Source organism: Hyaena hyaena, unplaced genomic scaffold (assembly GCF_003009895.1).
Source record: "Hyaena hyaena isolate Hyena2069 unplaced genomic scaffold, ASM300989v1 scaffold_1498, whole genome shotgun sequence".
In the NCBI taxonomy this organism is placed as follows: Eukaryota; Metazoa; Chordata; class Mammalia; order Carnivora; family Hyaenidae; genus Hyaena; species Hyaena hyaena.
Genome location: NW_024082134.1, coordinates 89644 through 104113, shown reverse-complemented (window position 1 = coordinate 104113; position 14470 = coordinate 89644). Strand labels below are relative to the sequence as shown.

Below are 14470 nucleotides of genomic sequence, written 5' to 3'. Positions count from 1 at the left end.
TGATATTTTAAAAGAAAAAGTCCAATTTGTTTAAGGTTTTAAAAAATGATGAAAAACCTGCTTTTAGGATTGACAATACTTTATTGGTGCAAAATCTCACACCCAACACCCTCAAGGACCGTGAGGCAGCTATATTCCGTGGAGCACACTGGGGGGGGGGGGGGGGGTCGCACAGCCTCGCGGTGTGCCCAGCAAGGAGAAGCACCGCCCCACACACCACGTGCTCTAGCGAAGGAAACGTGGCCTCTCAGAGGTTCCGAGTGGAGCTCCCCGAGCAGGGCGCTCAGGTGGGCCAGCTCCAGCAGCGGCAGCACGGGCGGGGTGGCCCCTCTGGCCCAGACACCTGCACTCAGTGCTGGCCACCGCCTCCCCCTGCTGCCCGCCTGACAGACAGACTCCCCAGCAGTGGTGGTGATATCCACACAGCTACCGACCAGATCAATTCCTGTCCACTTAAGTTCAGAAATTGTGTCCATAACACATAATGATGCAGAGATGAGAGCAGTTCTGTAGCAGGGAGCACAGCCCCAGAGCAGGTTCAGGAGATAAACTCAAGATATTCAGCGAGCCACACACATACCATCTAGGTAACCCAACTTCTTAAGGTCAAGGCCACAGTGAAATTTAGGAACGTGCACCACACACGAAGCAGTGAGACCAAGAGCTTAGTGAGGAATGCACTACAGAATCGAGTACAGACTGGACTGTTAGAGACCAACAGGACCAGAGAGGCAGAGGCAAACGGCTGATGAGCAAACAGGTCGTACTCATGTGTAGAACTGCAGGGCACAGCAGTGTGGAACGGTGGTCTCAAAGTGCAGAGAACCACCACGGAACGTGGCAGAGGGAACAGGAGGGGTCAGCAGCTAACTGCAGCATCAGTTACCGTAGGGAGCAGCAGTCAGGATTCAGAACAGAAGGAACCAAGATACAGGATCAAGGTGTTACCATAAAGGTGAATTAAGGGGAAAAAATTTCGCAAACACTGAAAGAGTGAAAGCAACAAGATACCAGGTGACAGGCTTCTTGCTGTGTGTGTACGAAGGGCTGTACGCAAGCACCGACATACACATACAGGTCCATCGGAAACACTGACAACTAGAGCCAGACAGCAGGAAGGGTGCAGGACGCAGCCATCAGACGGACGAGAGCTTTGGATCGGCCCACAGAGCAAAGTCAAATACAAAGATTGATTATAAGAAACACATCTATGAAAAGATGTTGAAAACACAGGTCCCAAGAGAAACAACGGTCAAGGGAAATTATAGCATTAAATACAGATATTGATAAAAACTTAATAAAAGTAAATAATTGGAGAGAAGCCAAGATGGCAGACCAGAAGTCTTTTTTCCATCTCACATACATGAAATACAGACAAATCAACACTAAACCATCCTGCATGCTAGAAAACTGATTTGAGGATTAACACAAAAGTCTGCACAACCTGAACCATAAAACTAAGCAAGTACGTGGCACGGAGAGGTGAACTTGGGAACAGAGAAGCTGGGAGGGCTGTCTTTGCTTGTTGAGAGAAGACAGAGACGGGGGGGTGGGGGGGAGGCAATATGGGGAAAAGCAACCCCCACAAAAGCAGCTGGAGAGAAAGTGGAAAAGTAGAAACAGCTGCAGAGACTGAACTAAAAAGGGAGAAATAGGAAAGAAGGAGGTTTAAATCCCATTAAGACTCTATAAACAAGGGGAGTGCAGAGTCTGAAACTCTGCAACTCCATACCTGGCCGTGCTCTGGTGGGAAGGGTGAATTCCCTGGAGCAGAGTGGTTCTAGGAGGTCCTTTGGGCCACACGTGATTTTCCATAATCTCTGAAACACTACTGATACATGATCGCATGAAATTTTTCTGAGGTGGGCTGGCACCCAGCCACAGTCTCTGGACATTAGCAGCAGCATGGTCCTGTGAACCTTCCTGGGTGCGGGCAGCACCTCGCCAATGCTTGGTGTGACCCTCCCCCAGAGGATCTGAGCAGGTCAAAGCCGCAGTTCCTCAGAGGTGAGGGATCAGGAAACAGCCGCATCTGAGATAAAACTCAGGAGGGAGGTGCCACCTGGCAACCTGACAGCTTGGTCAAGGACAGTGTAAAAGCAGGGAGTGGACAGAAGCCAGAGACAAAGGACACGTGTACAATTCCTGGTCCAGGAGAGCACAGAGTTCCCATACTAGACAGGGTAGCTGGGTAACACCATTTTCACCCCACCCACACATGTACACACACATACCTACAGGCACCACAACAATCCACTCCAGTAAGCGAAGCAGCACCATCTAGTGGAGAATGGAGCCATTACACTAAGCCTCGCCCAAGTGGGTCAGCCTTGCTCATCAGGAACAACACAAATCTCTCACCCTACTTAGTTTAAAGACTTAGTTTAAAGACAATAAAGTGCTTCATAGTTTGACTTCTATGGGAAAATGATGTAAAATCAATTGTATTTCATACTGTTCACTGGTCCAGCTATTCAATTTTATTTTTCTTTTTCGTTTCATTTACTTGAATACAGAAAGAGAAAATTTAATTTTCAATTTTCATTAAAAACATTTTTTCTAATTTTTTACTTTTTTGTAAATTTTTCAAATTCTATTTTACTTCCATCATTTCAAGTTATTCTATTTCATCATACTCGTTTTCTCAAAATTGCAAACGCTTTCCTTGTTGTTTTTTCCTTTTTTCTCTACTCAATAAAACTCCTTTCAATAACCAGACCAAAACACACCTAGGATCTAGATTCATTTATTTGATTTTGCTTGTGTGTTTTAATTTTTTTAATTTTAAATTTTTTCCCTTTTTTCTCTAATCAAACACCTTTCAATAATCAGACCAAAATGCACCTAGGATCTAGCAACATTTATTTAATTTGGTGTGTGTGTGTTTTAATTTTCTAATTTTCCCCCCTTTTTTCTCTAATCAATCAAACTCCTTTCAATAACTAGACCAAAGCACACCTAGGATCTAGCATCATTTATTTGATAGTGTGTGTGTGTGTGTGCTGTTTTTAATTTTTTAATTTAAAAACGTTTTGTCCTTATTAATTCCTCTTCTTCCTTCAAAATCATGAAATGAAGGAATTCACCCCAAAAGAAAGAGCAGGAAGAAACGATAGTCATGGACTTAACCAACACAGATACAAGCAAGATATCTGAACCAGAATTTAGAATCATGATAATAAGAATACTACATCTATACAGATATTTTAAAAAAAAAAAGTAAAAGCTAGTCAGGATGAAATTTAAAAATGCTCTGAGCTGCAATCTCAAATGGATGCCATGGTGGCACAGATGGATGAGGCAGAGCAGTGAATCACCAATATAGAGGACAAACTTATGGAAAATAATGAAGTAGAAAAAAAAAAGGGAGACTAAAGCAAAAGAGCACAATTTAAGAATAAAAGATATCGGGGCGCCTGGGTGGCTTAGTCGGTTAAGCGTCCGACTTTCGCTTAGGTCATGATCTCGCGGTTCGTGGGTTGGAGCCCCACGTCGGGCTCTGTGCTGACTGCCAGCACAGAGCCTGGAGCCTGTTTCAGTCTGTGACTCCCTCTCTCTCTGACCCTCCCCTGCTCATGCTGTCTCTCTCTCTCTCTCTTTCCTAGAAATAAATAAAACATTAAAAAAAAAATTAAAAAAGAAAGATATCAGTGACCCATTAAAAAGGAACAACATCAGAATCATGGGGTCACAGAAGATGAAGAGGGAGAAAAAGAGATAGAAGGGTTATATGAGCAAATCATAGAAGAAAACATTCCTAATCTGAGGAAAGAAACAGACATCAAAATCCAGAAGGCACAGAGGACTCCCATTATTTTCAACAAAAACCGACCATCATCAACAAGGCATATCATAGTCAAATTCACAAAATACTCATACAAGGAAAGAATCATGAAAGCATCAAGGAAAAAAAAGTCCTTAACCTACAAGGGAAGACAGATCAAGTTCACAGCAGACTTATCCACAGACACTTGGCGGGCCAGAAAGGAGTGGCTGGATCTAGTCAATGCACTGAATTGGAAAAATATGCAGCCAAGAATTCTTTATCCAGCAAGGCTGTCATTCAAAATAGAAGAAGAGATTAAAAGTTTCCCAAACAAAAATTAAAGGAGTTTCTGACCACTAACCCAGCCCAGCAAGAAACTTTAAGGGGACTCTCTGAGGGGAGAAAAGACCAACAAAAACAAAAACAAAAAGACCAAAAGCAACAAAGTTTAGAAAGGACCAGACACCACCACCAGTAACTCCAACTCTACAGGCAACACAATGACAATAAATTCATATCTTTCAGTACGTACTCTAAACGTCAATGGACTAAGTTCTCATATCAAAAGACACAGGGTAGCAGGATGGATAAGAAAACAAGATCCATCTATATGCTGTTTACAAGAGACCCACTTTAGACATAAAGACACCTTCAGACTGAAAGTAAGGGGATGGAGAACCATCTATCATGCTAATGGTCACCAAAAGAAAGCCAGAGTGGCCGTACTTATATCAAACAATCTAGACTTTAAAATAAAACTGTAACAAGAGATGAAGAAAGACATTACATCATAATTAAGGCTTCTATCCACCAAGAAGACATAACAACTGTAAATATTTATGCTCCAAATGTAAAGCACCCAAATACATAAATCAATTTATCACAAGCATAAGGAAACTCATTGATAATAATACCGTAATAGTAGGGGACTTCAACACCCCACTTACGCCAATGGACAGATCATCTAAACAGAAAATCAACAAGGAAACAATGGCTTTGAATGACACTGGAACAAATGGACTTAACAGATATATTCAGAACACTTCATCCGAAAGCACTGGAATACACATTCTTCTCCAGTGCATATGGAACGTTCTCCAGAATAGGTCACATCGTAGAACACAGATCAGCCCTCAACAAGTACAGAAAGATCAAGATCATACGATGCATATTTTCAGACCACAACTCTATGAAGCTTGAAATCAACCGCAAGAAAAAATATGGTGAGATAACAAATACTTGGAGATTAAAGACTGTCCTACTAAAGAATGAATGGGCTAACCAAGAAGTTAAGGAAGAAATTAAAAAGTACATGGAAGCCAATGAAAATTATAACACCACACCCCAAAATCTCTGGGATGCAGCAAAGGTGGTCATAAGAGGGAAGTATATAGCAATCCAGGCCTTCCTAAAGAAGGAAGCTAAAGGTCTCAGATACAAAACCTAACCTTCCACCTTAAATAAGTGGAAAGAGAACAGCAAATAAAATCCCAAACCAGCAGAAGACAGGAAATAATAAAGATTAGAGCAGAAATCAATGCTATTGAAACCACAAAAACAGTAGAACAGATCAATGAAACCAGAAGCTGGTTCTTTGCAAGAATTAACAAAATTGATAAACCACCATAGCTAGTTTGATCAAGAAGAAAAAGGAAGGACCCAAATACATAAAATCAAAAATGAAAGAGGAGAGATCACAACCAACCCAGCACAAATACAAATAATAAGAGAATATTATGAGGAACTGTACACCAATAAAATGGACAATCAGGAAGAAATGGACAAATTCCTAGAAACATATAAACTACCAAAACTGAAACAGGAAGAAATAGAAAATTTGAACAGACCAATAACCAGTAAAGAAATTGAATTAGTAATAAAAAATCTCTCAAAAAAACACAAGAGTCCAGAGCCAGATGGCTTTCCAGGGCAATTCTAGCAAACATTTAAGGAAGAGTTAACACCTATTCTCTTGAAGATGTTCCAAAAAATAGAAATGGAAGGAAAACTTCCAAACTCTTTCTATGAAGCCAGCATTATCTTGATTCCAAAACCAGACAACGACCCTACTAAAATGGAGAACTATAGACCAACTTCCCTGATGAACATGGATGCAAAAATCCTCAACAAGATATTACCCAACTGGATCCAACAATACATTAAAAAAATTATTCACCACGACCAAGTGGGATCTATACCTGGGATGCAGGGCTGGTTCAATATCCACAAAACAATCAATGTGATTCATCACATCAATAAAAGAAAGGACAAGAAGTACATGATCCTCTTAATAAATGCAGAGAAAGCATTTGAGAAAATACAGCATCCTTTCTTGATTAAAAACCCTTAAGAAAGTAGGGACAGAAGGATCATACCTCGAGATCAGAAAATCCATATATGAAAGACCCAACACTAATAGCATTCTCAATGGGGAAAACCTGAGAGCTTATTCCCTAAGGTCAGGAACACGACAGAGATGTCAACTCTTGCCACTGTTATTCAACATAGTATTGGAAGTCTTAGCCTCAACAATAAGACAATGCAAAGGAATAAAAGGCATCCAAATAGGCCAGGAGGAGGTCAAACTTTCACTCTTCAGAGAGGACATGATACTCTCTATGGAAAACCCAAACATTCCACCAAAAAGCTGCCAGAACTGATCCATGAATTCAGCAAAGTCTCAGGATAGAAAATCAATGCACAGAAATCAGATGCCTTCTTATACACCAACAATGAAGCAACAGAAAGAGAAATCAAGGAACATATCCCATTTACAATTGCACCAAAAACCATATAATACCTAAGAATAAATCTAACCAAAGAGGTGAGAAATCTATTCACTGAAAAAGATAGAAAACTTATGAAAGAAACTGAAGAAGACACAAAAAAATGGAAAACTATTCCATGCTTCTCGATAGGAAGAACAAATTGTTTAAAATGTCACTTCTACCCAAAGCAATCTACATATTCAATGCAATCCCTATCAAAATAACACCAGCATTCTTCACAGAGCTAGAACAAACAATCCTAAAATTTGTATGGAACCAGAAAAGCCAGAGCAATCTTGAAAAAGAAAACCAAAGCTGGAGGCATCACATTCCCAGATTTCAAGACATGTTACAAAGCTGTAATCATCAAGACAGTATGGTACTGGCACAAAGAGACACTCAGATCAATGAAACAGAACAAAGAACTCAGAAATGGATCCACAAACGTATGGCCAATTCATCTTTGACAAAGCAGGAAAGAATTTTCAATGGAATAAAGACAACCTCTACAGCAAATGGTGCTGGGAAAACTGGACAGCAACATGCAGAAAAATGAACCTGGACCACTTTTACACGATACACAAAAATAAACTCAAAACAGAAGAAAGACCTAAATGTAAGGCAGGAAGCCATCAAAATCCTTGAGAAGAAAGCAGGCCAGAACCTCTTTGACCTCGGCCACAGCAACTTCTTACTCAACACGTCTTTGGAGCCAAGGGAAACAAAAGCAAAAATGAACTATTGTTACCTCATCAAAATAAAAAGCTTCTGCACAGCTAAGGAAACAATCAGCAAAACTAAAAGGCAATGGAGGGAATGGGAGAAGATATTTGCAAACGACGTATCAGATAAAGGGCTAGCATCCAAAATCTATAAAGAACTTATCAAACTCAACACCCAAAAAACAAATAACCCAGTGAAGAAATGCACTAAAACTTGAATAGATATTTCTCCAAAGAAGACATCCAGATGGCCAACACACACGAAACGATGCTCAACATACCTCATCATCGGGGAAATACAAATCAAAACCACAATGAGATACCACCTCACACCTGTCAGAATGGCTAACATTAACAACTCAGGCAACAAGAGGTGTTGACAAGGATGCAGAGAAAGAGGACCCTTTTGCATGGCTGGTGGGAATGCAAACTGGTGCAGGCACTCTGGAAAACAGTATGGAGTCTCCTCAAAAAGTTAAAATGAGAACTACCCTACGGCTCAGCAATTGCACTACTAGGTATTTATCCAAGGGATACAGGTGTGCTGTTTCAAAGGGGCACATGCACCCCAATGTTTATAGCAGCACTATCAACAATAGCCAAAGTATGGAAAGAGCCCCAATGTCCATCGACAGGTGAATGGATAAACAAGATGTGGTATATATACACAATGGAGTATTACTCAGCAGTCAAAAAGAATGAAATCTTGCCATTTGCAACTACATGGGTGGAACAAGACCATATTATGCTAAGTAAAATTAGTCAGAGAAAGACAGTATCATGTCTTCACTCATATGTGGACTTTTAAGATGTAAAACAGATAAACAAGGGAAGGGAAGCAAAAATAATATAAAAACAGAGAGGGGGATGAAAACATAAGAGATTCTTAAATATGGAGAACAGAGGGTTATTTGAGGGGCTGTGGGAGCGGGGAGGGGCTAAATGGGTGAGGGGCATTAAGGAATCTACTCCTGAAATCATTGTTGCACTATATGCTAACTAACTTGGATGTAAATTTAAAAATAAATAAAAATTAAAAGAAAAAGGTAAATAATTTGAACATACAATTTAAAAAGCTATAATAAGAATTACTAAAGATAAAAGCAAATACCAGTAAGTAGAAAAAACAACAGCACTAAAAAATAAATCTGAAGCTAGTTCTCTGGAAAAAACAATCAGCAAGTTAAGCCACAAGATAGCTTTCAGAAAAGTTAAGAGTATAAACACTTAAATTATAGAATGAGAAGAAAATTACAAATTAAAACAGAAAGTTTTTAAATCTGTTAAGGACTATATTATAAAACACTTTGTAAATAAGTCAGAAGAAATAAAACTGATAGTTCTTTAAGAATATAAACTAGTAAGACACCAATAAAAAGAAACAGATTTTTTTCCTTAAAAATAGGGCAGGTAATTGGGGCGCCTGGGTGGCTTAGTCGGTTGAGCGTCCGACTTTCGCTTGGGTCATGATCTCGCAGTTTGTGGGTTCGAGCCCCGCGTCGGGCTCTGTGCTGACTGCCAGCTCAGAGCCTGGAGCCTGTTTCAATCTGTGACTCCCTCTCTCTCTGACCCTCCCCAGCTCGCGCTGTCTCTCTCTCCTAGAAATAAATAAAACATTAAAAAAAAAAAAAATAGGGCAGGTAATTATAAAGTCTATTTAAGCAGCAGCAACAAGGAAGAAAAAGCAGACATCTGTGAGCAAGAATAGTAATGAGGGGAAGCGTCTCATCCTACCTGATACTAAAACACATAATAAAACCTCATGAAAACTGCCTCTGGTCTAGCTCAAGATGGCTACACAGGAGGACTCTGAACACAATGCCTCCCTTAGATACATCGAAACTCTGTGACATCGAGGCTGTAGCAAATGGAAGAATGGCTCTCAAAGCCCTGAATGTGAAGACTTCCCCACCCTGGGCCCAGCACAGGCGTGGCTGGCTGGAAAGTACCCAGACTTTCTGTGAACGAGGCTGATGTGCTTTTTAGGAGGCACTGGCCTGGGGGGCAGGCACATAATTTAATAGACATCTCAGGGCCTACTGATACGCTCTCCAGAGACAGGCTGGCAGGCGACATCGCTGTGCTCTCCTGCTCACGTCAGGTCTGGAAAGGAGCCTGTACGCCCCTCTGGTGTGCTGCCACCCCCGGGGCACCCCTAGATCTCCCGGCTCTGGTGGCCAGCACGGCTCGAGCTGGGGGCTCACAGGACCATATAGTTGCCTACTCTATAAACTGCTGCCCAAGGGGCTGGCCTCCCATCAGCCTGAATCAATGTGCTGGTTGAGATCCTCCCCTTTGGAACAATGACTGGTTTTGACACATTCAACTACTAGGAGCCATTAAGAAGAAAGCAGGCTGCCTGCACAATCACAAAGATGTGAGAAGTGATCAAGACCCGAGGGCAGGGTTGACAGAGAATCTGCAGCTCCTACCCAGGACCAACCCTTTAAGCCTGGGAGAGGTGGCTGTTTCCTCTAATGCATAAAACTCACACAGAGAGTCAAGCAAAATGAAGAAGCAGAGTAATATGTTTGAAACAAAAGAACGAGATAAAACTTAAGGAAATATTAGTGAAACAAAGATAAGTAACTTAACTGATAGGAGAGTTCAAAATAATGGTCATAAAGACGCTCCCTGAGCTTGGAGGGAAAGTGAAGAAAGAATGTCAATAAAAAGACAGAAAATGTACCAAAGTACTTAGAAGTTCAGAGCTAAAGAACACAATCACTGGACAGAAAAATACAGCAGACTAAAGGAAAGCAGAAGAAAGGTTCAGTGAACTCTGAAGACAGAGCAGTGGAACTCACCCAATCAGAGAAGCAAAAAGAGAAAAGAATTAAAAGAGCTTAAGGGAAGTGGACCAACATTCTCACTACAGGGGCCCCAGAAGAACAGAGAAGACACAATAGCTGGGGGTACCTGGGTAGCTCAGTTGGTTAAATGTCCAACTTGATCTCAGCTCAGGTCTTGATCTCAGGGTTATGAGTTCAAGCCCCACATTGGGCTCCGTGCTAGGCATGGAGTCTACTTTTAAAAAGAAAAAGAGAGAAAGGTTTTCATGGCTGAAAACTTGCTTACCCTGGGAATAGAAACAGACATCCAGACCCAGGAAGCCCAGAGAGTTCCATAAGATGAACTCAAAGAGATCCACACCAAGACACATTATCATTCAACAATCAAAACTTAAGGACAAGGCAAGAATTTTAAAAGCAGCAAGAGAAAACAATTGGTGTATACAAGAAAACACTGTAATATTCCCACAGACTTTTCAGTAGAAATTTCACAGGCCAGAAGGAGTGGCATGATGTATTCAAAGGGTTGGAAGAAAAAACCATCGAGATTACCATACCTTGCACAGCTGTCCTACAGAAGGGGGGGGGGGGGCAGCTTCACAGGCAAGCAGGACTTACAGGAGCTCATCACACTAGATGAGCCTTATGAGAAGTACCCAAGGGACTTTTTCAAGCTGACACGCAAGGGTCCCAATTAGCAATAGGAAAAACATGAAAACCTAAGATTCACTGGTAAAGGTAAATATGTAGTAAAATCCAAGACACTCTAATATTGTACAAGTGGTAGGTTCTTACTTATAAAGTTAGTATAAAGATTTAAGACAAAAATAGCAAAAATAACTATAACTACAATTATCTCTTAACAGATACACAAGATTAAAAGATGTAAAATAAGTACATATCTATCAATAATTACTTTAAATGAGGAAGGACTAACAAAATTTTGCTATCAAGACACACAGCGTGGCTGCGTGGATAAAAGAATAAGACCGGTGTATGTGATGTCTATGACAGATGTACTTCAGACACAAGGACACACAGACTGAAAATGAAGAGACAGAAAAAAATATTTCAGGCAAATGGAAACCAAAAGAAAGCTAGGATAGCTATACATATGTCATGAAATACACTTTAAGACAAAGACTATAACAACAGACACAGCAAGTCATTACTTAATGATAAAAGGCTCACTCCAACCAGAAGATGTAACATTTGTAAATATTTATGCACCCAACATAGTAGCGTGTAAATAAAGAAAATATTAACAGCTTTAAAGGGACAAGTAGCAACACAATAACACTAGAGGATGTGATACCCCAGTTTCATCAATGGATAATCCTGACAGAAAATCAATACAGAAACAATAGCTTCAAAGGACACATGAAATCAGATGGGACTTAACAGATACATACAGAGCATTCCCTCCAAAAACAATACAACACACATTCTACTCAAATGTACATGTAACATTCTCCAGCACAGACCACGTGTTAGGCCACAAGGCTTGTTAAGTTTAAGAAGACTGAAATTGTATCAAGTATGTTTTATGACCACATTGGTATGAAACTAGAAATCAATTCTAAGAAGAAAGCTGGAAAATTAATATGTAGAGTTAAAACAATCTGTCACCACACAATCAATGGATCTAAGAAGAAAACAAAAGAGAAATTAAAAAACTTACCTTGAGACAAATGAAAATGGAAAAACAATACACCAAAACGTATGGGATGTAGCAACAACAGTTCTAAGAGGCTCAGAGCGATAAATGCCTACAAGAAACAAGAAAAATCTCAAACTTCTCATCTTAAGAAACTAAAAGAACAAAAGTTAGAAGAAAGTAAATCTCAAATTTCAGACAAGTTATTAATGAAATGCAAAATAAAAAGACATAGAAAAGGTCAATGAAACTAAGATTTTTTTTTCAAATTGTGAAGAAAACTGACAAACCTCTACCTACAATAAGGAAAAAAAATTCAAAATTTAAGAAAATTTTAATATTTGAGAGAGAGACCATATGAGCAGGGAAGGGCAGAGAGAGGGAGACACAGCACTCAAAGCAGGTTCCAGACTCCAAGCTGTCAGCACAGAGCCCAGTGCGGGGCTCGAACTCATGGACTGCAAGATCATGCCCTGAGCCAAAGTTGGAGGCCTAACCAACTGAGCCATCCAGGTGCCCTGAGAATTTAAAAAATTTTAAAGTTTATTAATTTTGAGAGTGGAAGAGAGAGAGAAAATGCACATGCAGGGAAGGGGGAAAGACAGAAGGAAAGAGAATCCCAAACAGGCTTCATGCTGTCAATGTAGAAGCTGACGCAGGGCTCAATTTCACAAACCATGAGATCTTGACCTAAGACAAAATCAAGAGTCAGACGCTCAACTGACTGAGCCACCCAGGTGCCCCCACCCGTCCGCCAAAAGAGAGAGAGAGAGAGAGAGAGAGAGAGAGAGAAAATTCAATAAAAATTAGAAATAAAAGAGGAGACATTACAACTGATACCACAGAAATTCACAGGATCATAAGAGACTATTGTGAATAATTATGTATCAACTAATTGTACAACCGAGGAGAAATGGATAAATCCTAGAAACATACAACCTACAAAGACAACCATGAAGAAACAGAATAGCCGAATAGACCTACAACTGGCAAGAGGATTGATTCAGGAAACCAAAACTTCCCAATAATCCAAAGTTAGGACCAGATGGCTTCCCTGGTGAATTGTACAAAACATTTAAAGAAGAATTAAAACCAATCCCTTCCAAACTCAAACTCGTCGAGGGAAGGAGGGAGAGAGATAGGAATGCTTCCAAACTAAGTTTTAGAGGTCAGCAGGGCTTTCATATCAAACTGGACATGAACAGCATGAGAGAAGAACCTTACAGGTTCATATCCCTGATGAATGAATGATGCAAAACCCTTAATCAAATATTAGCAAACCAAATCAACATAACATTGGAAGAATATACATTATGATTAAGTGGGATTTATTCAAGGGATTTAAAGGCGATTCAACATCTGAACATCTATGTGATATACATTACAAAAGGAAGAATAAAAATCATCTGATCAGCATAACAGATGCACAAATATCATTTCACAAAATTCAACAGACATTTAGGACAAAAGCTCTCAAGAAAGTGGGTACAAGTGAACCCACCTCAATGTAATAAAGGCCGTATATGACAAGCCCACAGTTAGCATCATACTCGATGAAGAGCTGAAAGCTTCCCCCTACAACCAGGAACAGGACAAGGATGGCCACTTCTGTCACTTTTAGCCTTACACTGGAAGTCCTTTCTAATTTTGTAAGAAATAGAACGCATTCAAATTGTAAAGGAAGAAGTAAAACTGTCACTATTACCTGGTAACATGACCTTATACACAGAAAACCCTAAAGACTCCACCAAAAGACTATAGAATGAATGAATTCAGAAAAATGTAGAATACAAATATATAAAAGTCTCTTGTTTCTATACACTATAAGGAACTCTCAGAAAAATAAATTTTAAAATTCAGTAAACAGTTCCATTTATAATTATATCAAAAAGAATAAAACACCTAGAAATAAATTTAACTTAGGAGATTAAAGACTACACAGAAAACCAAAGGACATTGATGAAATAAGCTGGAGATGACACATAAATTGAAAGATATTTCCGTATTCATGGACAGGTACAATTAATATTTTAAAATGCCCATACCCAAAATGAATTTACAGAATTAATGCAATCCCTATAGAAATTCCAACGGCACTTCTCAGAGAAATAAAGAATTCTAACATTTATATGGAACCACAAAAGACCTCCAAGAGCCAAAGCAATCTTGAGAAAGAAGAATAAAGCTGGAGGCATCATGCTCCCTGATCTCATACTATATTATAAAAAATCAGAACAGAAGAGTATTTGGAATAAAGATGGCCACAAGGGTCAATGGAACAGAATAGAGAGTCTAGAAACAAACCCACACATACGGGGTCAATTAATTTTTAGAAAAAAGAGCCAAGAACATCCAATGGGGAAAGGACAGTCCCTTCAGTAAATGGCTGGGAAAACTGGACAGCAAAATGCAAAGAGGAGGAGGCTGCACCACTTTCTTACCCCATTCACAAAAATTAACTCAAAACAGATTGAAGAATCGAATGTAAGACCTGAAACTATAAAACTCTTAGAAGAAAACAACAGGCGATAAACTCCTTGAGAGTCATCTTGGCAATGATTTTTTTGGTTTTGACACCAAAAAGTAAACCAGTGGGTGATAGCAAAACAAAAGCTTCTGCCAAGAAAACCATCAATAAAAAGGCAACTTTCCAAATGGGAGAAAATATTTGCAAATCATGTATGTGGTAAGAGGTTAATATAAAAAAGTGTTTTAAAAACTCATACACTCAAAAAAAAAAAAAAAAAAAAAAAAGGCCAAACAAT

General features: G+C 39.6%; 1 protein-coding gene across 9 annotated transcripts in view; it reads right to left on the bottom strand.

The window, feature by feature from the left end:
* FBXO25 (F-box protein 25) overlaps positions 1 to 14470 on the bottom strand; it is an 82572-nt gene that overhangs the window by 48381 nt on the left and 19721 nt on the right. For 5 of the 9 annotated variants that reach the window (XM_039223911.1, XM_039223906.1, XM_039223909.1 and 2 more), the window contains exon 4: positions 11730 to 11817. The exons of the other annotated variants lie outside the window; for them this stretch is intronic. In XM_039223911.1, the coding sequence (XP_039079842.1) occupies positions 11730 to 11817 (88 nt within the window). The remainder of the gene's footprint in view (positions 1 to 11729; positions 11818 to 14470) is intronic. 9 annotated transcript variants of the gene reach the window in all.